Source organism: Globicephala melas, chromosome 7 (genome assembly GCF_963455315.2).
Source record: "Globicephala melas chromosome 7, mGloMel1.2, whole genome shotgun sequence".
NCBI classification, from domain to species: Eukaryota; Metazoa; Chordata; class Mammalia; order Artiodactyla; family Delphinidae; genus Globicephala; species Globicephala melas.
The window spans coordinates 2,684,857-2,707,770 of NC_083320.1; the positions used below are offsets into that span (position 1 = coordinate 2,684,857).

Consider the following 22,914-nt stretch of genomic DNA (forward strand, 5'->3'; position numbering starts at 1 on the left):
GCCTGCTGCAGCTGAGCTGCCTTGGAGTCTGCCCACTGTTTCATATCCCACGGGGAAAGCCTTGGCCCTCTACCTGGTCTGAGAGGAAGTTCTACTCTCTCCTGACACTTTAGATGGAAGGCTGAGGCTTCATATGCCACAAACAATGCTCACTGAAGAACAAACGGCCACAGCCAAGGTACTCAGAGTACAGCGCTCTCTCCCAGAACTGCCCGCACCTGGCTCACTTGTCTCTGTGGCTTCCGCCTTCAGAAAACCCTCCTTCGACTTCCCTGGTGGCACAGTGGTTAAGAATCCGTCTGCCAATGCAGGGGACACGGGTTCGAGCCCTGGTCCAGGAAGATCCCACATGCCGCGAGCAACTAAGCCCTTGCGCCACAACTACTGAGCCTGAGCTCTAGAGCCCACATGCCACAACTACTGAGCCCGTGCGCCTAGAGCCTGTACTCTGCAACGAGAAGCCACCGCAGTGAGAAGCCTGCGCAGAGCAACCAAGAGGGGCCCCCCGCTCGCCGCAACTAGAGAAAGCCCACGCGCAGCAACGAAGACCCAACGCAGCCAAAAATAAATAAATTAATTTAAAAAAAAAGAAAACCCTCCTTTTCCAAAGGCCTTTCCCACTCTTCAAGCGCTGCCTCCTCCATGGAGCCTCGGGCATGACTCTAGCCCCGGTTAATTTATGATCCATACCGCCCAATTTAGTATTTGATTAAGTTCCCTTTTCATGAGACGTCCTTTCTCCCTAATGACATGGTTGGGGGCAGAGACAACATCATTTATTTCTTTTGTACATCCTTCCAGTAACAAGGACCCTATTTGCTGAACCAAACCTTGCGACACATGATCTGAAAAATAAGAAAGGCCACCTGGAGGCTAACTGTCCTGGCAGATCTGGGACAAGTGTCAATCTCAGTGGCCTGGGTGGGCGTGCACCGGGAGCTCCTGCAGGGCCGCCCAGTCTCCGGGGCAGCTACAGCGCCTAGCGATGAATGAGAGTGAGTAAATGAATGAATGTGAATGAGTGAATGAAAGATATCTTCGGGGGGCGCGCCTCTGGCCGGTTGCTCAAGGTGACAGTCTCTGGGGGCCTGGGCTTCAGCGGGGGTTCGGCTGCCCGGCGGACCGGCGCGGGTGCACAGGAGCCCCAGTCCCGCGCCCAACTCCCCCCGCCCCGCGGTGGTACGCGCCACTCCGCACTCCCTGAGCCGGCGGACCTGAGCTGTCTTGAATGGAAGGCACCAAGGCCGGAAGTGGAAGGGCCCACTCGGGAGGACAAGGAGGGGGGCACGAGCGCGCCGCGTCTTCATTGAGGAACCGAATCTGTGAACATGGAATTCCATGTGCGTCTTATGTAAAGAGAGCGACGGGCGCAGCATCCAATGGACGCGCGGCGTTTGCAGGCCCGGCCCCCCTGGTATGCAGATGAGGCGGCACCCCGGCCAATGGCGGGCGCCGGGGGCGGGCGCGGCGAGCGGTCACGTTTTCCACTATGTGACAGCGGCTAGTCCCCGGCGGCGACGGAGGCGGGCGGCCCTGCGGAATCAGTTCAGCTTTTGGCGGCTGCGGCGGCGGGGTCGGAGGGCGACTAGCAGACGGGCTGGCGGACAGGCGAGGGCGCGGCTCCGGTGAGTGCGCGGCGCGGCGGGAAGGGCGAGCCAGCCTGGGCGCCGACTGGCGTCCGGCCGCTGCTTACGTAACCGCCTCCAGGCCGGCCCCGGCCCCGGCCTCAGGCTGGCGGTCTGGGGTCTCGGCGGGCGGGCTGCGGGAGGCGGCAGAGGATCCTCTAGCCCACGGATGCACGATCCGAGGGTTTCCTGGGCGCTTTTACTCCTCGTCTTGAAACCAGTCTCCTCGTCTCTTGAAACCGGCCTGGGGTGGGGACTGTTATTCCCATTTTGCAGATCAAGAAACTGAGGTCCAGAATGGTTAAGCCCATGTCTGAGGTCACAGAGCTACTGAGTGGCTATATGTCGGACTGTCCTTCTCTAGACGATTTTCTTTTATGAACCCTCCTCTTCTCCCTCCCTGACCCCCTCCCTCCCCCTCCTACCCCCGTGGGAGAAGGCTGAGAAAGGCCAAGGCAACTGAGGGTCAGTGCGACAGTCCCTGGGAACACGGAGGGACCCTTGGGAAGCCAGCTTCCTGCTCTGAGGCCACAGAGTCAAGTCTCTGGCTGGGGAAGGGCTACTGCTGGGCACTAGTCTCGGAGCCCTACCTGGACAGCCCATGGGTCCCCTGGAGTGGGTGAGTAGAGAGACAAGACAGTTCCTGGGCCCAGCCAGGCCTGAGCACCTTTGTTCATCCCCTTTGCCCACCCTGGACCTCTCTGTATTTATTCTCTCTCCCCAGGTTGGGTGGAAGAAGGGAGAGGGTTGTACTTTGTGATGTAGCAATCCCATTAACCTTCTGGGGGGTACTTTGGCTGCCAAGTCCTGGACAGGAGCCAGGGGGTGGGTAGTGGCCTGCTTATCCCTCCAGGAAGGCCAGGATAAGGGATGACAACTCGGTTACCAGGGTTTCTGATATACAGAAGAAACCAGTTTGGAAAACTGATTCATACTCACAGAAAAAAGGAGCCAGAAGGTACCCTGGAAATCACCCAGGGTAACCCCTTAGCTTGACAGATGAGGAAACTGAGGCCCAGATGCCTGCTGGGGACACATCACGGCAGGGCCAGGCCCAGGCTCAGGGTGCCTGCAGTGTCTTTCCATTGTCCTGAAGGTCTTGATCTGGGTCAGGATGAGCTTCAGAAGTTCTGTTGGGTGCTGCTGAATCTTGAATGAGCTGGAGTTTAGGGAGAGGGGCCTCAGGCCCCGCAAACGTTAAGAACCCTAGCACCATGGCAGAAGCCCCTCCATGAATACCTCTCCCCTCCCACGTCCAGTGCAGCAAGGCCACTGGCCTTCTCTCTACCGGCAAAGGGGAGATGCCCATCCCCTGTCCCCAGCCGGGGTTCCTGGTCCTGGGCTGGTTTGGCTGGGGAGGGAACAGGACTCTACCCGAAGGCTTTCACTGGAAATTGAGCTTTTAAATACAAGGCTAATCACTTTTTATAAGGCGTCTGAGTAAAATGAGGAAAGGGACTCCTTTTTCTTAAGTGGAAGCTACGTGATATGCCAACAGGGATGGGACCGTGGGTGTTCGCAGTTATCTTGTCGCTGTCATCTTGGTGTGATTCACTGGTACGGAACCAACACAGCTCTGGCTTTCTGTGGAGGCTGGGGCGCTGGTGAGGAGGCGGGGTGGCCTGTCACCAGCCAGCGGGCTGCTGCTAGCTGACTCAGCTCCACCCTGGGGCTGGTCTGTACAGCGGGGCTCAGGGTAGGCGATCTTTGAGGTCTGTTTCCATCCCTAGCTTTTTGGATTCCTGTTACTCCACAGGTGATTTCCTTAGGCACCTACACAGGAGACACAAGTTTCTGACTCTGGGGCACATAATGTTACCCTGTGAGGCTTAGAAGGAAACAGGAAAAATTCCTCTCATTTGTACTATTTCTCAATCACACTTAACTTTCAGAAAAATGCTGGTGGGCACGCCTCTGTTTTTAAATGATGATGTAACCTGACGGGGCTTCAGCAAATCACAGGCTCTGGCAGGTCACTGAGTCTCTGGCGGGACCTCTCAGCATGCAGTCCAAAGAGAGAGTGACGCTGAAAACTGCCATATTCGGCAAAACTAACTAGAAACACATAACCTGGCATCTCTGCAGATGCTCTGCACCCCTGCCCAGTGACAAGCTGGCCCACCTGCCAGCTCACAGAGAACCAGGAAGTCTGGACAGGGCCTCTGATGGGCCCGCCCGGAAGCTTCTCTGTGAAGCCCTCCTTTCTTTTCAGCTCTGTGCTCTTTGCAGGCACCTCTGTAACAAGTTTGTGACTGTATTTCCAAGTCTAGAGCAAATCAGAAGCGATAAGTAAGCGTCCCAGCAGTGCAGGTCAGGGCGAGGCCAAGGCCGCTGTGTTATCAGAGGCGGGCAGTTCTGAAGGTGGTGGGGCTCTCGGCTGAGTGCCGGACCCTTCCCAGGCCCCGGAGGCTTTGAGAATCCCAGCACTCTCCCTGGGGTGACAGAACAATCAGAACAGCTGGGCTATTCCCAGGCCTCCCCACGCTGAAGCCAGGAAGCTAACGCCTTTGCATTATTGTTGTTTTAAATTCTGTGCTTCTCCGTATGTGAGGTTTTAAAGGCAGAGCTGAGGGTGTTTGAAGGGGTCTTAGTGTGGCGGAGACAAGCCTCTCCCCAGCCATCTTCCCTTCCATATTTGGACAGCTGCAGTCATTTTCCTCGGTTACCAGCCGTTTCCATGGAGAGTTGCGGGTGTTTATTCAGCAGGACAAACATTTTCTCCAGATTACAGCAGGCTGGCCTCCGGGAATTGGCTCCTACCAGGAGGTAGCAACCGTGTTATAATATTGGGGGTTGTAAAATACCGAGGTTTGCAGAAACAAAGTACAGGCTGTGACATCCCTGTTACATAAAGTTCGGAAACAGGCAGAATGAACCAGGCTGTGAGAATTCAGGCTCACGGGGCCCTGGGGTGGGAGGGGGAGGGGTGGGGGGACCACCTGGGGCCCCTGGGGGCTGGCAGCATTCTGCCTCCGGGGCTGGGGGCTCAGTTTGTGGACATGGAGCGAGGCCTTACCATCTCAAGTATCTTATCTTCCATTTCAAATCATTGATCGTCTTAAGTGATTGAACCTACACCGCTTTCCGCTTTCCACAGAGAAATGCACGTTCCCCCTTAGACTCAGGGGTACTGAGTGCAGGGAGCCTTTACCAGTCCTGGCAGTGTCAGTGGAAGGTGGCCCTGGGGCCCAGGCTGTGTTTTTGTTCTCCTTTTTTTTTTTTTTTTTTACTATTTATTATGGAAACTATGAGTACACGTGCAAGTAGAGAGGACAGGGTAATGGACCCATAAGCCAGCTCGGGTCTTGGCCCTTCTCCTTCTGTATCCCTGCCATTTCCTTCCCATCACGAATACTGTGAAGCCATCCCAGATGAAGATCTCATCGTGGACGGCACTTTCTAAGTGTTCCTCTGTCCAGTCAGGGCAGCCATCGCTGCTGCAGGTGTGGTCGGGGGCCCGGAGTCAGGGGTGCGAGCTCAGCTCCTTTCCTCCGGTCTGACCATTTTCCGGGGCAGAACCCATGTGTGGATGACTGAGAAGCAGCCGCGATGGGCCTCTAGCATTAGGCGCTCGAGCTCACGCCCAGTGGCACACCCAGCTTCCCCACAGCCCCTTTGCAGCAGGACTGTCCTTTCCTTCGCGGGGCCCCTGGGCTCACGAGGACACCCCACTGCCCTGGTGGAAACACAGGTTTCCCAGGGCTTCCTTGGGGCCCTGGCAGTGCTGGCGCGAGCGGATGCTCAGTGGACGTTGGTGGAAGGCAGGAGGCAAAGTCTGCTTCGACGGGCACGTTGGTTTTGCCGACTTGGCAACATGCGGTTGGTCAGCTAGAGCTGTCAGTGCCGAGTGACGTGGTTCTCTGGAATAATGAAGCTCAGATGGTTTGGTTTGTTGTTTCCCATTTCTGCCATGCTTGCCCTACCCTCTTAGCAAAAAGATTTACCTTCCACCGCAGGTCATCTTGTGACCCCTGCTCGATGAATCCTACTCAGACAGGCTCCCAGAGGTGGGACTGGTGAAAACCAGGAGGCCCTCCGGGGAGCTGAGCGGCAAGCCTGGGCGAGCGTGGAAGCAAAGCGCGTGATGCACCCACCAAGGGTCGTCTGCATCGCCTGGGGCGGCCAGAAACAGCGCTCGTGACGATGCAATAGCAACTTTTTTTTTTTAATTTGCTTTTTGTTACGCTGTCTCTTTTCCTCTAGTGATTGGCAGTGATAGTAAAAGCCAGCCTTTGCTGGACACTTACTGCATTCCAGACACTGCACTGCTGTCCTTTAACCCTCCGAGCAACCAGTAGGAGGCAGGTGCTGCTGCAGCCCCATCTCACAGATCAGGAAGCGAGGCCCCAGGACGTGTAGGAACTTGCCCAAGGTAACGGCCAGGAAGTGGAGGAACCCGCCAGAGGCCCTGCTGTCCAGAGTCTGCTCATTAGTCCTCTGCAGCTGCCCTGCCACCTTCATAACTTACCCAGCAGAGGACCAGCGCTGCTGCTTGTCTGGGGAGGGCTGTGGGATGGGACAGGTGGTGTCCAGGGAGTGGAGGGGACAGAGTGAATGTCCTCTGCACCCTGGGTGGCCCAGAGCCCCCTTAGAGGTGTCTTGGCTTCCACCTTGCCTCTACCCTGTGGCCCTAACACGTGAGTCATACCTTGTTGCACAGGACTCTACAGCAGTTCCCACCTCACTCAGAAAAAGCCAGGGCCCTGGCTCTGCCCTGCGAGGTGCCACATGACCTGGCTCTGACCTCACATCAGCTCCTACCTTCTGCCTTGCCCTTTCTGCTCCAGACTCGTCCATTGTCCTCAGACCCATCGGCCTCAGGACCTTTTCATGTGCTGTCCTCCTGCCTAGAATACTCTTCTTCCAGCACCCTCCCGGCCCATTCTGTCACTCTCTTCAGTCTGTCTTAGTTTGGGTTCTCTTAAAAGCAGAGTGCGGGCCGAGGCTTAAAGGCTAGTGCTTCCGGCAATCAGAGAAGAAAAAGAAATAAAAGGAGTACAAATTGGAAAAGAAGAAGTAAAACTGTCACTGTTTGCAGATGACATGATGCTATACATAGAAAATCCTAAAGATGTCACCAGAAAACTACTAGAGCTAATCAATGAATTTGGTAACGTTGCAGTATACAAAATTAATACACAGAAATCTCTTGCATTCCTATACACTAATGATGAAAAATCTGAAAGAGAAATTAGGGAAACACTCCCATTTACTATTGCAACAAAAAGGATAAAATACCTAGGAATAAACCTACCTAGGGAGACAAAAGACCTGTATGCAGAAAACTATAAGACTGTTGAAAGAAATTAAAGATGATACCAACAGATGGAGAGATATACCATGTTCTTGGATTGGAAGAATCAATATTGTGAAAATGACCATACTACCCAAAGCAATCTACAGACTCAATGCAATCCCTATCAAATTACCAATGGCATTTTTTTACAGAACTAGAACAAAAAAATCTTAAAATTTGTATGGAGACACAAAAGACCCCGAATAGCCAAAGCAGTCTTGAGGGAAAAAAATGGGCTGGAGGAATTAGACTCCCTGACTTCAGACTATACTACAAAGCTACAATAATCAAGACAATAGGGTACTGGCACAAAAACAGAAATATAGGTCAATGGAACAGGATAGAAAGCCCAGAGATAAACCCATGCACCTATGGTCAACTAATCTATGACAGAGGAGGCAAGGATATACAATGGAGAAAAGACAGTCTCTTCAGTAAGTGGTGCTGGGAAAACTGGACAGCTACATGTAAAAGAATGAAATTAGAACACTCCCTAACACCATACACAAAAATAAACTCAAAATGGATTAGAGACCTAAATGTAAGACCGGACACTATAAAACTCTTAGAGGAAAACATAGGCAGAACACTCTTTGACATAAATCACAGCAAGATCTTTTTCATCCACCTCCTAGAGTAATGGAAATAAAAACAAAAATAAATAAATGGGACCTATTGAAACTTAAAAGCTTTTACAAAGCAAAGGAGACTACAAACAAGATGAAAAGACAACCCTCAGAATGGGAAAAAATATTTGCAAACGAATCAACGGACAAAGGATTAATGTCCAAAATATATAAACAGCTCATGCAACTAAATATTAAAAAAACAAACAAGCCAATCCAAAAATGGGCAGAAGAACTAAATAGACATTTCTCCAAAGAAGACCTACAGATGGCCAAGAAGCACATGAAAAGCTGCTCAACATCACTAATTATTAGAGAAATGCAGATCAAAACTGCAATGAGGTATCACCTCACACCAGTTAGAATGGGCATCATCAGAAAATCTACAAACAACAAATGCTGGAGAGGGTGTGGAGAAAAGGGAACCCTCTTGCACTTTTGGTGGGAATGTAAATTGATACAGCCACTATGGAGAACAGTATGGAGGTTCCTTAAAAAACTAAAAATAGAATTACCATATGACCCAGCAATCCCACTACTGGGTATATACCCAGAGAAAACCATAATTCAAAAAGACACATGCACCCCAGTGTTCATTGCAGCACTATTTACAATAGCCAGGTCATGGAAGCAACCTAAATGCCCATGGACAGACGAATGGATAAAAAAGATGTGGTACATATATACAATGGAATATTATTACTCAGCCATAAAAAGGAACGAAATTGGGTCATTTGTAGAGAAGTGGATGAATCTAGAGACTGTCTTACAGAGTGAAGTAAGAAAGAGAAAAACAAATATCGCATATTAACTCATATATGTGGAACCTAGAAAAATGGTACAGATGAACCGGTTTGCAGGGCAGAAATTGAGACACAGATGTAGAGAACAAACGTATGGACACCAAGGGGGGAAAGCAGTGGCAGGTGGGGGTGCTGGTGTGATGAATTGGGAGATTGGGATTGACATGTTTACTGATGGGTATAAAATGGATGACTAATAAGAACCTGCTGTATAAAAAAATAAATAAAAGAAAATTCAAAAATTAAAAAAAAACCCAAAACACTAGTGCTCCCCTGGGAGGTGCAATCCCAGCACAGCTGGAGTGAGGAAGAGGGGAGTGCAGAAGAGAAGGCTGTGACACACGCACACGCACACGCACACACAGGCACACATGCGTTGACACCCTGCTTCACAGACACTCAGCTGGCCGCTCAGCCCCTTGGGGCCTCATCCAAAAAACTATCAAAAAAAAAGGAAGGAAGGACACAAAGAAAAGCTCCAGGACAGTCTGTTCGAGGGAGGGGTGGAGAGGGATGGGTGCTGTGGTCCGAGCTCACCCAGGGAGTACAGTCTCCCTGGGTTCCGGCTGCCTCACCGGCCCTTCGGCAGCAGTGGGGGAAGCAGGGCGCACCCCATGGTGTGGCGCTTCATCCAAGGTCACAGGCATCCGGCAGAGCCAGAGTCTCCTGATGACCTCAGGTGTGGAGCCAGGAGGGCCACATGGGTGTGTGCCTAGCAGTGGCCGGCGGGGAGTGAGGGGCTGCAGGCCATGGGGAGAGGGAGGCCAAGGGGCTCTGAATCACCACCACATGGGGGTGCAAGGCCAGACATCACTTACCCATGGGCCTTCCCTGGCCACCCTTCCCAATTCACGCCGCTGCTCCCACACGCCTCCTGGACTCCGGCTCTGCGTCTTTCTCTTAGCACTTACCCTAATCTGCTCTACGCGTCGCTCCCCTCTTGATGGTCTGTTTTCCCCACTAGAATGTAAGCTCCGTGAGGGCAGGAAAGATGGCTGTCCCGTTCTCTGCCGGCACGGTGGCCCTCGGTGCTGTGCACAGAGAGCAAGTTGATCAGCAGAAACAGCCCTGGGGCAGTGCGGGCGCACGCCGAGCCCTGCCAAGTGCTGCCTGTCATTTTCACTGTCGCTCCCGCTGTTCTGTGACTTGTCCGTTTGTGCCCCAGAGTCTTCCCACATCAGTGTGTCTGGTCTCCGTCTTTTTGATGGAGTACATAGTATTCCACAGTGCAGATGTCCCAGAGTTTATGCCTTCACACCACGTGCCAGGCCCTGGGGTACAGCCGTCAGCAAAAGCGCCCACGCGTCAGTGTGCAGTTGGGCAGTGTCGGTGCCACGGGAGAGAAAGCCGAGAAGGGGATGCAGGGCTGGCAGGGCCGGGGAGAAGGCAGGGCTGTTTGTGCAGGACGGTCAGGCCATCTGCCAGACAAGTGCTGCGGGCACCAGGGAGCAGCAAATGCAAGGTCCCCGAGGTCGGAGCACAGTGCCTGGGCCAAGGGGGTAGCTGCAAGGGAGATTCCAGGAGGCAGCTGGAGGCCTCGCTGAGCTGTTGACCCCTGTGCAGAGCAGGGCTGAGCTCTGTGCCCAGGGGAGAGAGGAGCTCACTTGCCCCGTGTGGACCGCAGTGGGGTCAGGTGAGGCAGGGGGCCCAGTTTGGAAGTTGCCCTGGACAGGATGCGGGTAGACTTCTTGCTGGTGGTTCTTTCCAGGTTTTTCTTCCTCCAAACCCCGCGCTCACACGTCTCTGTGCATGGACGAGCATTCCCACGGAGCAGCTTCCTAGGAGGGGGGAGGGGGAGGGGCTGGGGTGTAAGCATTGCTAGACACGCCCAGAGACCCCCAGGAAGACTTCGTTAGTCCAACACAGTGCACAGGAGTCCTGCTCCTGGCCAACCCAGGATGCTGTCGGTCCTGTTAGATTTTGGAAACCTCGTGCTTTGCGTTTTCCTCGTGTCTAAAGGTTGGGCATCCTTCCAGGTTTATAGCTCTTACCTGGTGTTTCTCTTTGTGGGAACAGTCTGTCCTTAGTCTTTGGTCTCTCTCTTCCCAGATGTTAGTTCCCAGATGTTAGCACCTTTCATTCTTTCATCGAATTAGCTAGAACTTCCCTGAAATGTTGAAGACCGAGCAGTAGACTTGCTTATTTTGTTCCTGACTTTCACTGCAAAGAGCTGGCGTTTGAGGTTCTCTGTGATTCGGGACCAATAAACAGCTTCCGTCTAAAGCCATAGCAAGATCCTCTGAGACTTCCTGCCTGTGGCCGTGACCGTCTCCTCTCAGAGTGTAGAGACTTTATCTTCTGAAAATTTAACATTATAGCAGAGATGTCCAAGACTAGCGTGACTTAGCATCCTTGCAGGTAACCTGTTTTTCCTGTTGGGATGTGGGTAGAATTTTCTTTTTTCTTGAAAGCATCATTTTCATCAGGACATGGATGAGCTTTGACACTCCTCACATAGTTCTGCCTGGTCCTCAGGGAGTCCCGCAGCTGCAGCTCTGCCTCCAGGATGGTTTCCTTCACGTGTATCTTTCACTGTAGTTTCTGTTTCATTGCTATGGTGTCTTTTTCGAAAGAGATGTTATCTGCAGGTAACAATGTGCCTCTAACACCAGCCCTTTCCCTGGGCGTGTTTGAAAGGTTTCTCACTCTCATCCTCCCGTCGCTGAGTCTGAACTTCAGCTTTCTAATTGTCTGTTGTAATGTGACATTTCCACTTCAGTCTGCGGCGTTAGCTCATCCTTCATTACGTGTTTCATCGAATCCGTCGTTTTTTGACTTTCGCTTATGGTACAGAGTTGGTGCTGTCCTAAATTTGCTTGTTTCCTCGTGCCGTGGAGGTTGTGTGCATCTTGTCTTCATTGTACTTCTTTTCAGAAGCTGCATGTTGGCTCTTTTCTGTTTATCTGGTTCATGAACAAGACAGGGTCTGATCGGACCTGCTGTTTTCCAAAGCGTAATGTGGTTGGGTTCTGCGCGGGTCCCCATCTTTGGCGGGTGAGGGAGCCTGAATCCGGCACTGTCTCCTGCTGTATGTGGCCTCGGGCAGCTCACCGGCCTGTTTGCCCATCCCTGGAAGGGAATGCTGGTGCGCCGTGGATGGCGATCATGAGGGTTACACATCCTCAGCACAGTGTCCACAGAGGCCTCCCTGCGGCCTCTGGTCCAGGTGCCTGAGCGCAGGGAAGCTGCAGGGGCACATTCTGCTTTCTGGGGACCCCCCTCGGTGAAGGCGCCGCTGCCTGGGCCTCCAGATCTTCCCCCGCTGCTCGGTGACCGAGGCTGGCCTTTGGAGACTGTGTCAGTGGGTCCCTTTGCCTTCCGGCTTCCTGACCTCCGAGCTCAGGAGGTTGATGCCCCCCATGGGCCGCAGGTTGTCTGGGCGCCTCTGGTTTCAGTAGCCCTCCTCTTCCTGCCCCTCCAGGCCCAGAGAAGGTAACAGCTCCCTCCCCCTAACCGGTTGCCCCCGAGCTGCACATCATTTGTAGTTTCCTTAACCCTGACCACGCCCTTTCATGCCGGGCCTTCCTCGACCTCCCCGCTGGTGTGCATGAGTGCCTGCTTCCTCCCGGGACCTCGCAGGGGGGCACCATCCCAGGTCCTGCTTTTACCCTGTGACGTCTAAGTCTCCCGTCCTTAGGCTTCTGGTCAACCCCTCCTGCCCTGGCTACTCCATGTCTTTACTCATCCCCGCCTGTGGCCGGTCGGTCTCTCATTTCAGCCCCGCTCCATCCACCTACCCCCAAAGCACCAAAGCTAAACTTGCTGTCCAAACGCAAGCGAAGTTATAGGAATTTCTGCTTCCAGTGCTCCAGCGGCTCCTCGTCAATCCCAGATAACTCCACGCCGGCCTCGTACTGGTCCCTCCACCTCCCCGCCCCTCTCGCTCGGCTGGACCCCCCTGTGCCCGGACCCCCTGCTGCTGTAAGGGCCCCCGCCGCTCTGCCCTCCTCACGCAGTGACGCCTGCTCCCCGAAGCCACATTTCTCCCTGGCCCGCAGCCTGGTTCCAGGCTCTGCCCCTGCCCACAGCCTGGTTCCAGGGCCTCCTGTAACTTGTGATGGCCAAGATTTCTGAACCCCGCTGCCCCTGCACACTGCCTGGGGAGGCCGTCAGCAACTTGGTGTCTGAGGCAGCGGCCACCTGATTCACGCGCCTTCGCAGTTCATGGCAGGTGGGAGCCCTGTGGATACGAGCGCAGAAGACCCACGATTGACGGCACCTCCTGCCGGCTCCTCCAGCGAAACGTGGAGAGAGATTCCCACGGGACGCTTCACCTGATGGCCGCACGACCCCCTGCCCCCTGAACCTGATGACCTTCTCTCGTTTGCCAGCATCACTCAGGAGCCAGCATGAACGGATGCGCTGACTACGCCCCCAGCCCCAGTGACCCTTCCAAGGAGCCTGTGGAGCCCTGGCCCAGCCAAGCCCCCCTCCAGGAGGACGTGGACATGAGCGACGGCACAAGCAGGAATGAAACCAACGAGAACGGCTCGACGGGGCGGGACTCACGGGGCAGCAACTGTGACGACAGCGGCCGGGAGCTGGGGTTGCTGGTGGGGCCGCCCGGCACCTGCCAGGGGTGGGTGTGTCTGAGGCCCCCAAGGCGAGGCTGGGCATTTGTTTTCTCAGTGTCTCATTCCGTGCTATTGCGATTACTTTTGCAGTCTTTAAATCTTGATGACCAAGTTTTTTAAGACTTCTGAAAATCTTATTGACTCAGAATAACTAAAATTTGCTAGGGTCTGTCCTTCCTTCTGACGGTGATTTTGGGTGTCAGACCGCCAGTAGCTAGACACGTAGCACGGTGACCAGATCTTGGGAGGCGGAAGAGTCAGGGAACCCCTCGAGCAGCTACTGAACCGACGCCCTGTGGTTTATAGAAAGCGAACTTCTCCTCTAGTCTTGGGTTTATATCCCCCAGTACTTAGTTTCTCCGGTGTCCAGAGGTTTCTTGTTCTTTTTCTCTTAAGCTCGTATTTTTTCCTAATTGACTTACTGTGGTGTAATGCAGCCCGTCATCGCTGGGTGGATGGGGGGAGAAGTGGATGGACACACGCTTCTGAGTTTGGCCTTTATTTTTTGTTCTTTTAGTCCAGGTACATTTAGCGTGATGATGGTGAAGTCTGAGCACCACCCGTCCACAAGTGGCTGCAGGTAAGACCAATTAGAACTCCCTCAGTTTAGAGCCTTTAGAGAGATGGAAAGATTTGTCATGAGATAAGGTTTTGGGGGTGATGCAACTTTTTTCAGGCTTCTGCTAGAACCTGTTAGTCTGAGCAGCTGTCTGCCTTGTGAGCCCAGCCGCGCCCTTTCAGGCGACCGTCCCCACGGGCCGCTCACAGCCCCTGATGTTGCCCCAGACCTGTAGCTGCTCAGCTCTCGCTAAGCAGACCTTGTCTGCGTCTTGGACGTGTATCTGGAACACGCACTTTTTTTTACGTGTTTGTAACAAACGTGTCCTTAATTTCATATTCACATCCCCACTGGAGCAAAATCCTGATCTCTGTCCTGGGCATATGGGGCCTTTGCCATCACCACCCGAGAGGCCTGACCCCGTCACTCTCTCGGTGCCCTCTGTCTAAACAGGCCCATCTCCCCCAGCAAGTGCCGCCTGCCCCTCCTCCTGCCCCTTCCACGTCCTTGAGTTTGAAGATCCTCCGTATAAACCCCCTTTCCTCTCCAAGGCTTCACACGTCATTTATGTCCTCGCCCCAGGACGCCACTGTGCTGCCCTCTGGGGTCTCCGTCGCTGTCTCCCTCTCTGTCTGAGATGGGGGTAGGCAGAGTTCAGCAGTGGGGCCTGCTGGCCGGGCTGTGGGTGGACCAGCAGGGGGGAGGGCACCCTCCAGCATTCACCTGGGTCAGAACACTGGTTCTCCCGGGCAGTTCCTCTCCCCGTGAGAGACACGAGGCGACGTCTGCAGACATTCGTGGTTGTCACAGCTGCTGCTGGGGGCTGCTGCATCCTGCGTGCCCACCCAGGACCACGTGGGCCACAGTGTCCTCGCGCCCTGGTGGAGAAACTGGACCAGAGGCACGTTTCTTCCGAAAAGGGCACTTAGGGTACTGACGTTTTTCTTTAACTCCGTAGCAGCGAGCAGTCCACCAGAGTGGATGCCCACAAAGAGCTGATCAAAACGCTGAAGGAGCTGAAGGTCCACCTCCCTGCGGACAAGAGGGCCAAGGGGAAGGCCAGCACCTTGTTGACCCTCAAGTACGCCCTGAGGAGCGTGAAGCAGGTGAAAGGTACGTCCGCCTCACATGTTTGTTCCAACCTGTAGAAGTCGGTGTCACGTCTCCCCAAATTAGAGCTTCAGTTGTGTTGATTTTCTAAATTTCAGTCCTGAAGTAGCAGAAGGAAGTTGGGGAAGTCTGATGAAATCCCAGCTGCTTGGAAATCTCAGTTCATCGGAAGGTTTCTGTTGTACGTTTAGGGGAAAAGCAGGTAGAGAAGCAGCTGATAAAAGAAACCTATTACAACATGAAGCTTTCGTGCCCGGGGCTGGGGCCAGGTCACGGTCAGGAATGTCCAGCACCTTCCAGGCTCTGGCTGGAGAGTTGCGACGTGTGTGTACGCTGGCGACGTGGATAGCCCCCAGCATTTAGCTGAGGGCTTGCCCCTCCTTTAAAAAATAATGTGGGGGGGGGCTTCCCTGGTGGCGCAGTGGTTGAGAGTCCGCCTGCCGATGCAGGGGACGCGGGTTCGTGCCCCGGTCCGGGAAGATCCCACATGCCGCGGAGCAGCTGGGCCCGTGAGCCATGGCCGCTGAGCCTGCGTGTCCGGAGCCTGTGCTCCGCAACGGGAGAGGCCACAGCAGTGAGAGGCCCGCGTACCGAAGAAAAACAAAACAAAACAAAATAACGTGAGGGGGAAGAAAAGGAAACAAACAGCAACAAAAAAAAAGGAGAAGATACAAGGAGGGTATTGCCTGATCTTATCCTTAAAGGACAGTATTTTCGAGCTGCTTCAGATTCAAGACCTTGGGCAGTTCATCTCTCGTTTTTCTAAAAATACGTGAATTTCCATCGTGGTGGTCTTTGCACCAGGAGGGCGGGCAGGCGGGACCAGGCGCCCCCTTTCCGTCACAGGCACACAGTGACAGGACCCACGTGATCCGAGTCCTGCTTACCTCTGGGGTATGTTCGGGTTTTACTGTTGGGTGGAAGAACTCGTAAGAGCTTTCAGAGCCGGTCAGTGGAATCGACTGAGGCTTTTACCTGAGGTGTGTGTGCAGAACTCTTCACAGATGCAGTGCAGGAATCCACCAACACACACTGCAGATTCCAAAGGACTTGCGTCATCAAGCCGCTTTACGTTGCATAAATTCCAGGTCCCTGCCGTAACTTCCAATAGCGTGCGGTCTTCCTTCAGTTGCTCCTGTGGCTGGCCCTTCCATTGAGCTGGGGCCCCTTCCCTGGGTCTCAGGTAAACGCAGGTGCCTCTGTCTCCGGGGCAGGTAAGGAACGCACCGCTGTGGAGGGAGCACCGGCATCTCCAGTGCACTGTTCTGCCAACAGCCCATCCCCGGAGACCAGGCCCAGGACACCCACGCCGGGGGTCACCTCAGCACGGTTTAGCTGTTGAAGTCGGGCATCCTGGCTTCCCCTCGCCTGAGGGCTCCCCTCTGGGTGGAGATAGCTTTGTCACCCTGTACGGGGTGTCCCGGGATGAGTGGTCCCGTCTTCAGCTCTGTTCTGAGCAGTTCATTCTGAAAACAGGGTGGTTTCTCATGCCCGGTGTTGCTAAGCGTCGATTCTGTCCGGATGGGAGCGTCTGACCCCCGAGGGAGCAGATGCAGGGGCTGCCACGGCTGCCCTGCGCGGAAACATTGATGCTGTGTCGCGGTTACAGGCCTTTGGGGAAAGTGAGGCTTAGGCAGAACCGTGTGGTCGTGTTACCGAAAAGAATGTGTCTTTATCGTTTTAAAAATTTCTGTAATCAAAGGCCTTCTGATTTTTCAGGGAAAAGAATCCCGGATGTCTGTTTGTCTAGCCTTCACATTTCTCTGTGTTCTGTGCCCACTTTCTCATGGGAAAGCTAGAGCCCAGCCATGAGTTAGGGCCGCCCTCAGCCCTCCCCTTGGTCTCGCCTACAGCCAGTGAGGAGTACTACCAGCCGCTGATGTCCAGTGAGGACCACCCCTGCAGTGCCCGCGTGCCCTCCTGCACGGTGGGAGAAATCGAGAGCGCCACCTCCGAGTTCATTGTGAAAAACGTGGTGAGTGTCCTGACGAGCGAAGTCGTCCCCCAGGAGGCTCAGCTCAGGTGGCCGAGTCTTCACCCCGGGGAGCCGGCTGAACCTCGGTTCCATAGCAGCAGGGTGGGGAGTCTCGGGAAATGAGTTCCTTCCTTAAAAGAAAAGAAAGTCAGTCAGGGATTCCGAAGTGGCGGCCGTGTTGCCGACTTGCGCTGTTCTCTGAGGCTGTCCTCGTGCGCTGACTGCACCCCACACCCCGAGTGTGTGTGAGTGAGCCCCCCTTGACTGAGGGGGGGTGGGGGAAGGGACACACTAGGTGACTGTCAGTTCACTTGCAGGGCGGGCGCTTATGCATTTTTAAGCAACCCATAAAGGTGAGGCTTCCCTGGAGGTCTGGGGAAGGGGAGGGAGTTACCCCCAGTTCTCAATTAATGAGAGGAAACCAGAGGGCAAGTGGGGACCCAGAGGTGCGGAATCGCAGCAGTGATGGCCTGCAGAATGGGACTGCCCGGCCCTTCCCGTCTCTTTCCTCCCGTGCCCTCCCTGCAGCTTAACCCCCAGGGAGCCCCACCCCGAGCTCAGAGGGCCAGCCAGCGTGGGGAGAGCCCGTGGTGGGCCAGGGGGCCTGAGGCCTCCAGCCCGCCAGGCAGCCCTGAGCCCCGGGAGAGAGAGGAAGAGGCCCCCTTCCCCCTCCCGAATCACCCAGGCTGGACGCCAGGGAGCTCTGTGCCCAGAAGACGGAGCAGGTGACAGCTGCAGGGAATCAGCACAGCTGGGGTTCCTTTTGGCGGTGGAGCCCTGATGTGTTTTTTCAGATAATATCCCCCTGGGACCCCAGTATATGTAAGAGGGGAGGCAGTTATCCTCGTCAGGGCTGAGGAGAGGGGCCCAGAGGCTTCCTCTGACCCTTCACGCGTCCTGCTCCCTTCCCGTCTGTCAGCCCCGATTCTCTGCCCTCTGGGGAGGGTGACCTGTCCAGTCCCCTCCAGCCCGGCCTCACCAGAGTCGTGTTCTCCATTCCAGGACATGTTTGCTGCGGCCGTGTCCCTGGTGACCGGGAAAATCCTGTACATCTCTGACCAAGTGGTCTCCATCTTCCACTGTAAGCGGGGCACCTTCCACGACACCAAGTTTGTGGAGTTCCTGGCGCCCCACGACGTGGGCGTGTTCCACAGCCGCACCACGCCGTGCAAGCTGCCGCCCTGGAGTGTCCGCCACCGAGCAGGTGAGGGCCCCGCGGCCGGGCTGCCTTGTCCTCCTCCACAGGCAGCGTGGGGAGGGGCCGGGCGGGGCCGCCCCCGACGTGGGGCTGCTGCCCACCTCCCCCTCCGCTGGAGGCCTGCAGTAGGTCCCCGTGGAGGGGCCTGAGGCTGCCCTGTCTGTCCAGGTGCAAGATTAAAGGTGGTTTGCTCAGAATACATTTAGAGAGAGAAAAAAGTCTTTTCATAAATTTCAGAAAGGGAAAACTGCTTCAGAAGATTTTAAGACATGTCAGGCATTTTAGAAAGGAAGTTGATCGGAGCTGGAGTCTGGACATGCGGCTGCAGGGTCGGGGGAAGGACGGAGGTACATCTGGAAGGCTCTCTGCAGGTGGTGCAACGATGTCAGCATAGCGGGGGGCTCTTCACCTCCACCAGAGGCTGCGCCATCCTCCCGGGCTCAGACCCCGGCCTTCCAGGCACTTCAGGCTCCAGTCTGCGCCCAGGTGGCTGCTTCCTCGGACCTCGGGTCCCCCACCCACCCTCATGTTCCTGGCCACAGGGCTCTCACGGTCAAGTGTCGTGTGTCCTTGTCCTCCTGCAACATGGTTGGGGAGACATTGCGTCTGGAAGGCATGGAAGCTCTCTCGTGACCAGCACGGGCCTTCACATGAGTGGGGGCAGGAGGGGACCGGTTGACCAGACAAGTCTCAGCAGAAACATGGCACGGGGTCCTGGCAGAAGGTACTGGAGAGAAGAGGGTCCCCACCAGCTCAGGCCTTTCAGTGACCAGGTGGCCGACAGCGTAGGTCCTGCAGCGTCCGTCCACCTACACCTTGACTGTCATCAGCTCCTCGGTGGGCTCCGATTGCTCAGAGCTGAGATGGACCCAAAGAGGAGAAGCCACGAGAGACGAGCAGGAAGCGGACGGGGCCGGGAGTCCCCCCAGAACAGCTGGGCCTCAGTCGTGATCTTCACCAAGAGCCAGCCCTGGCCGCGCCACCCAAAGCTGACTCCCATCTCGTCCTTGGCTCCTGGGTCAGCATCTCTGATCACGTCGAAACGCTCCTCAGCCCACTGTCACCACCTCCTGGATCTTGGGTCCCTCCACGCCATGGTGCTCCCAGGCAGCCGGCAGCGGGGCCGTCACTGTCACAGCCACCTTTCAGCAGCTGTTCCTCCCTGACAACAGACAGCCCGGGGCCAGAAGCGCAGTTTGCTTTAGGGTTGACTCATTAAAGGAGACACTCGCCTGGCGTTTCAGAGGTAGAGCTGTCTGCTTTCTCCCAAAGTCCCAGCCCAAGGGCTCTGCGGTCAGATCGCTAAAGTTTGTGGTGCACGTTACTAGGACCTGTCAATGCTGGGTCACTGCGTGGAGGGAGGCAGCTCTGCGTGTGGATTCACAGCACGAACAGGCCGGCACCATCTCCCCAGGATGCTTGCCACTGAATTTTTGTCTGAATAGAAAAGAAGGACCAGGTGACTTCTTGAAGGCCTTTCCAGGCCGGAAATTTTATATCATTTTCCCCAACCAGCAATCATCTACTTCTCCTCATTTCTTTTGAGTAGAAGAAGCTTTACCTGAAAGACCAGAGTCTAAGATTTCTTTTTCTAAAATGCGTTTATTGTGGAAACACCATTCTGTCATCTCTGATGAGGTCACCCAGTCGAACTCGTGTTTTTACTAGACATTTTAAATTTTAAAGTAAGTTAATATTTAGGAAAAGGATTGATGTAAGCTGTGAAATGCCCTGAGTTGCTTCTATTAGAATTAAATATCCCCCAAAATATGTAGGTTGAAATGTCCAGGGCTTTATATGCAAAAATTCTGCACGTCAGTCAGTACGTCTTCCACAGTTAAATTGGTCGTTAATTAGTGTGTTTGTAGCAGCGCTTTTCGCACGGCATAATTTGGTGAGTGCACGCTCGTGAAATAGATTTCTCCTTAGTCAGAACTGTGGTACAAGGTCTCTGACCTAAGGGCTCTGCTCAGCGCCAGGTAAACGTGCATCCCACCTTGACTCTCGATCCTCCTGCCTCTGCCTGGTCTGTGGGAAGTAAGAGCACTGTCCCTGGTCAGTGGTGTAACTGGGTGAGTGACTGGGGCCTTTTCTTTTAGACTCTTTTACTCAAGAATGCGTGGAGGAGAAATCTTTCTTTTGCCGCGTCAGGTAAGCCCAGGTTTTCCTGAATTTCATTGCACAGACGTTTCATCATGAGGGCCTCTCGCAAAGGCGGAGGAGGTGCAGGGGTGCCCTCCGCATGCCGCCAGCCGAGGCCACAAGCCTGCCCAGGCCCCGTTCTTTGGGGCTGAGGTGCTGCAGGAGCATCTCTGCCACATAGCATGAGTGTTCCTGGAAAGTCCGCATGAAGACACGTTTCCACAAGCGGAGTTATTTGTTTTGTTTGGGGAGGGGGGTGCCACTTGGCTTGTGGGATCTTAGTTCCCTGACTCGGGATTGAACCCAGTCTCCGGCAGTGAAAGCGCCGAGACCTAGCCACTGGACCGCCAGGGAAGTCCCAAGCCGAGTTTTAAATGCGCACAAGATGTTAAGACAGCCCGGCCAACGCTGGAGCGCTTTGCCTGCTCCTTGGGGGAGTGTCGGCCTGGGGAGCCCGGGCTTGCTGTCCGTGACCCAGGAAACCGGCCGGCAGCCCCCACCTGGGAAGGCATGAACCCCGTGGTCCGCGAGGACCCCAGAAGCATGTGTGGCCTTTGGTTCGAGTGTACCTTTTTTCAGGGAGAGCCCCATAGCTTTCCCAACAGGTCTTTGGCCCCAAGTCGCGTGACCAGTTGAGCATGCAGCTGCGGTATCAGGAGTGACCCTGGCCAGACACTGGCACCCTCGGAAGCTGGGGCTGGGACCCCCCTGTTGGAGCAGCATCCTCTCCCCAATTAAAATGCAAACTACTCCAGAGAAGGGCCCCTGAAGCTCCCATGACTCAGGCCGGTGACTCTCCAATTGACCCCTCACTGTCACCGGACGTCTGAGGGTGAGGACAGAGGAGCAGGGTTGGGGGTTCCAGACCCTCGGGCGGGACGGAGGCACAGACCACAGACCGAGGGAGCACGTGCGGCTCGGCCTGGGTCCCCAGGTGAGGGGCCTGGCTCTGCTCTGCAGGCGTCCATGCAATAAATAAAAGGATTGCTGAGACGTAACAGCTGTCGCTGGGGGCGAGGTAACCAGCAATAAAGGAGGACTCCTTCGGTCGTAATCCCAAACCTCTCGTCGTGCCCTCCTCTGCAGTGTTGGCAAAAACCACGAGAGCGAAATCCGCTACCACCCGTTCCGCATGACGCCCTACCTGGCCCAGGTGCGCGACCAGCAGGGCACCGAGAGCCAGCTGTGCTGCGTGCTGCTGGCAGAGAGGGTGCACTCGGGCTACGAAGGTAACGGCTGGCCCAGGCCACTCCCTCACTTCCTCCCGTGGTTCACATACTTGTGTGTGAGGTGGGCTCCCGGCCCCTGCCTCTCCCCAGCCTCGGGCAGGGCCTCCATCTCCCTCAAGGCTTGGCACCCACCTTTGTCACCTGGCCCCCCCTGTAGTCCCATCCACACCACCTCCCCTTGTCGGCTAAAGGCTCCGGGCCCTGGCATCTCTCACCTGGGTCCAGCCCGTCACTGGACCGTGGATGCCTTCACCTTTCCCTGGCCACGGCCTTCCGTCCACGTAGCCTCGATGGGTCCAGGGCCCACGTCCCTTCTGTCCTCGCACTCCCCGGCCTCTGAGGTGCGGAACCCCAAAGCAGCCACCGCCTAAGAAGTAAGTGCTGGGTATTCCTCCCTGCTCACCTTGGTCCATCCCACCTCCTGCTGGACGTCCCGCCCTCCGGTACGGCCTGGCTTCTGCGGACCAGCTGTGGAGCCTCCAGAGCCCAGCGTTCCCCTGACCCCCAGTCTCTGTCCTGCTGTTTCCTCCCCTAGGGCTCCTCCCCTCCACCTCTGCCTGTAGAAACCCAGTCATCACAGCAGGCTTACCTCACCTGGTGTCCTTTTCTGGACCTGCTGGCTCCTCAGGCCACCCCTCCCAAAGGACCCAAGGCGCTTTGCCACGCTGCTGGTATCCTCCCAGCAGCCCCTTCTCATAGGCTTTCTCGTGGCACGGCCTCGCGCTGGCCACGAGACCTGGCCAGGAACCTAGGTCCTCGCCATGGCGACTCAGCAAGTCACGAGATTTCAAAATTCTCTGGAAGCAGGGCCATCTGTAAGTCCTGAACCACAGGGGTCCAGTTTAGTCCAGGTTTAATTGTATTTATAATTGTCTCTCAGTGGTTAATGATGTCTTTTTTAAAAAGGCATTTCTTAAAAGTGATAGAAATGTTTTAGGTATATGAGTTTCTTTCAGATGTTTGCTGGATTCCCACATATAGAACATTCTCTTCTAAATATTCAGTAAAGGTTTAGAGGGGTTACTCAGATCTCAGCACGTTATTCCCCAAAATGATCAGCGTCTCCTTCAAGAATGAAAAGTTTTGGAATTTTGAATGTTTTGCCCATGAATTTGGTAGTTGAGGAAAATTCTGCATATGTGACTTCCTTTATGAAAATTACTCTTATCACCTCTGCCCACCTTAGAAACTGTGAAGTCCCAATACAATGACGTTTGCTGAGAATTTTGAATCCAAATACATCACTCCTTTAAAAAATATAATCTGTTCAGTTCCCTATCGTTGGATCTTAAACATCATGAAGACGGCCTTCCAGCAGGATTTTGCTGAAAGAAGCCAAAACCTCACCACGTGGTTCTACTAACATGGCAATCCCTAGCTTTCTAGACTAAAACTGGTCCATAAGAAGTTGAGAAGCCTGGCTGGTGGTCACCAAGCGTAGGGTCTGTTCTTCACCCTTCAGTACGTGCTCTGTCGTTCAGAGTCCACTGTTAAGTTTTTCTCTAGCTACCCGTCATTCTGAATCTATCAACACATGGTGTTTTCCAGTAGTTGTAGTATGACTACATAAAGTACGTATGTCTTAGAATCAGAAATCCGTGCAAAATTCTTTTCTTTCAGCCTCTAGAATCCCTCCTGAAAAGAGAATTTTTACGACCACACATTCGCCAAATTGTTTGTTCCAGGACGTGGACGAAAGGTAAGCGATGCGGCGCCGTCCCCCTGCCAGCGCTCGCCTCTGCCGCGGTCCTGGCCTTGGAGTCAGTATCGCGTCTGC

The 22,914-nt window shown here is 54.7% G+C and overlaps 1 protein-coding gene across 2 annotated transcripts in view; it reads left to right on the forward strand.

Annotated features, from left to right (window-relative positions):
- Positions 1-1,485: 1,485 nt before the first annotated feature.
- The window catches only part of PER2 (period circadian regulator 2), a 40,440-nt gene continuing 19,011 nt past the window's right edge, over positions 1,486-22,914 (forward strand). For both annotated transcript variants that reach the window (XR_009564500.1, XM_030859636.2), the window contains exons 1-9: positions 1,486-1,625; positions 12,682-12,929; positions 13,442-13,504; positions 14,442-14,596; positions 16,447-16,568; positions 17,571-17,772; positions 19,866-19,917; positions 20,995-21,137; positions 22,758-22,836. Coding sequence is in view for 1 of the 2 variants with exons in the window: in XM_030859636.2 (XP_030715496.1) it covers positions 12,700-12,929; positions 13,442-13,504; positions 14,442-14,596; positions 16,447-16,568; positions 17,571-17,772; positions 19,866-19,917; positions 20,995-21,137; positions 22,758-22,836 (1,046 nt within the window). In the remaining variant the exon portion in view is untranslated. The remainder of the gene's footprint in view (positions 1,626-12,681; positions 12,930-13,441; positions 13,505-14,441; positions 14,597-16,446; positions 16,569-17,570; positions 17,773-19,865; positions 19,918-20,994; positions 21,138-22,757; positions 22,837-22,914) is intronic.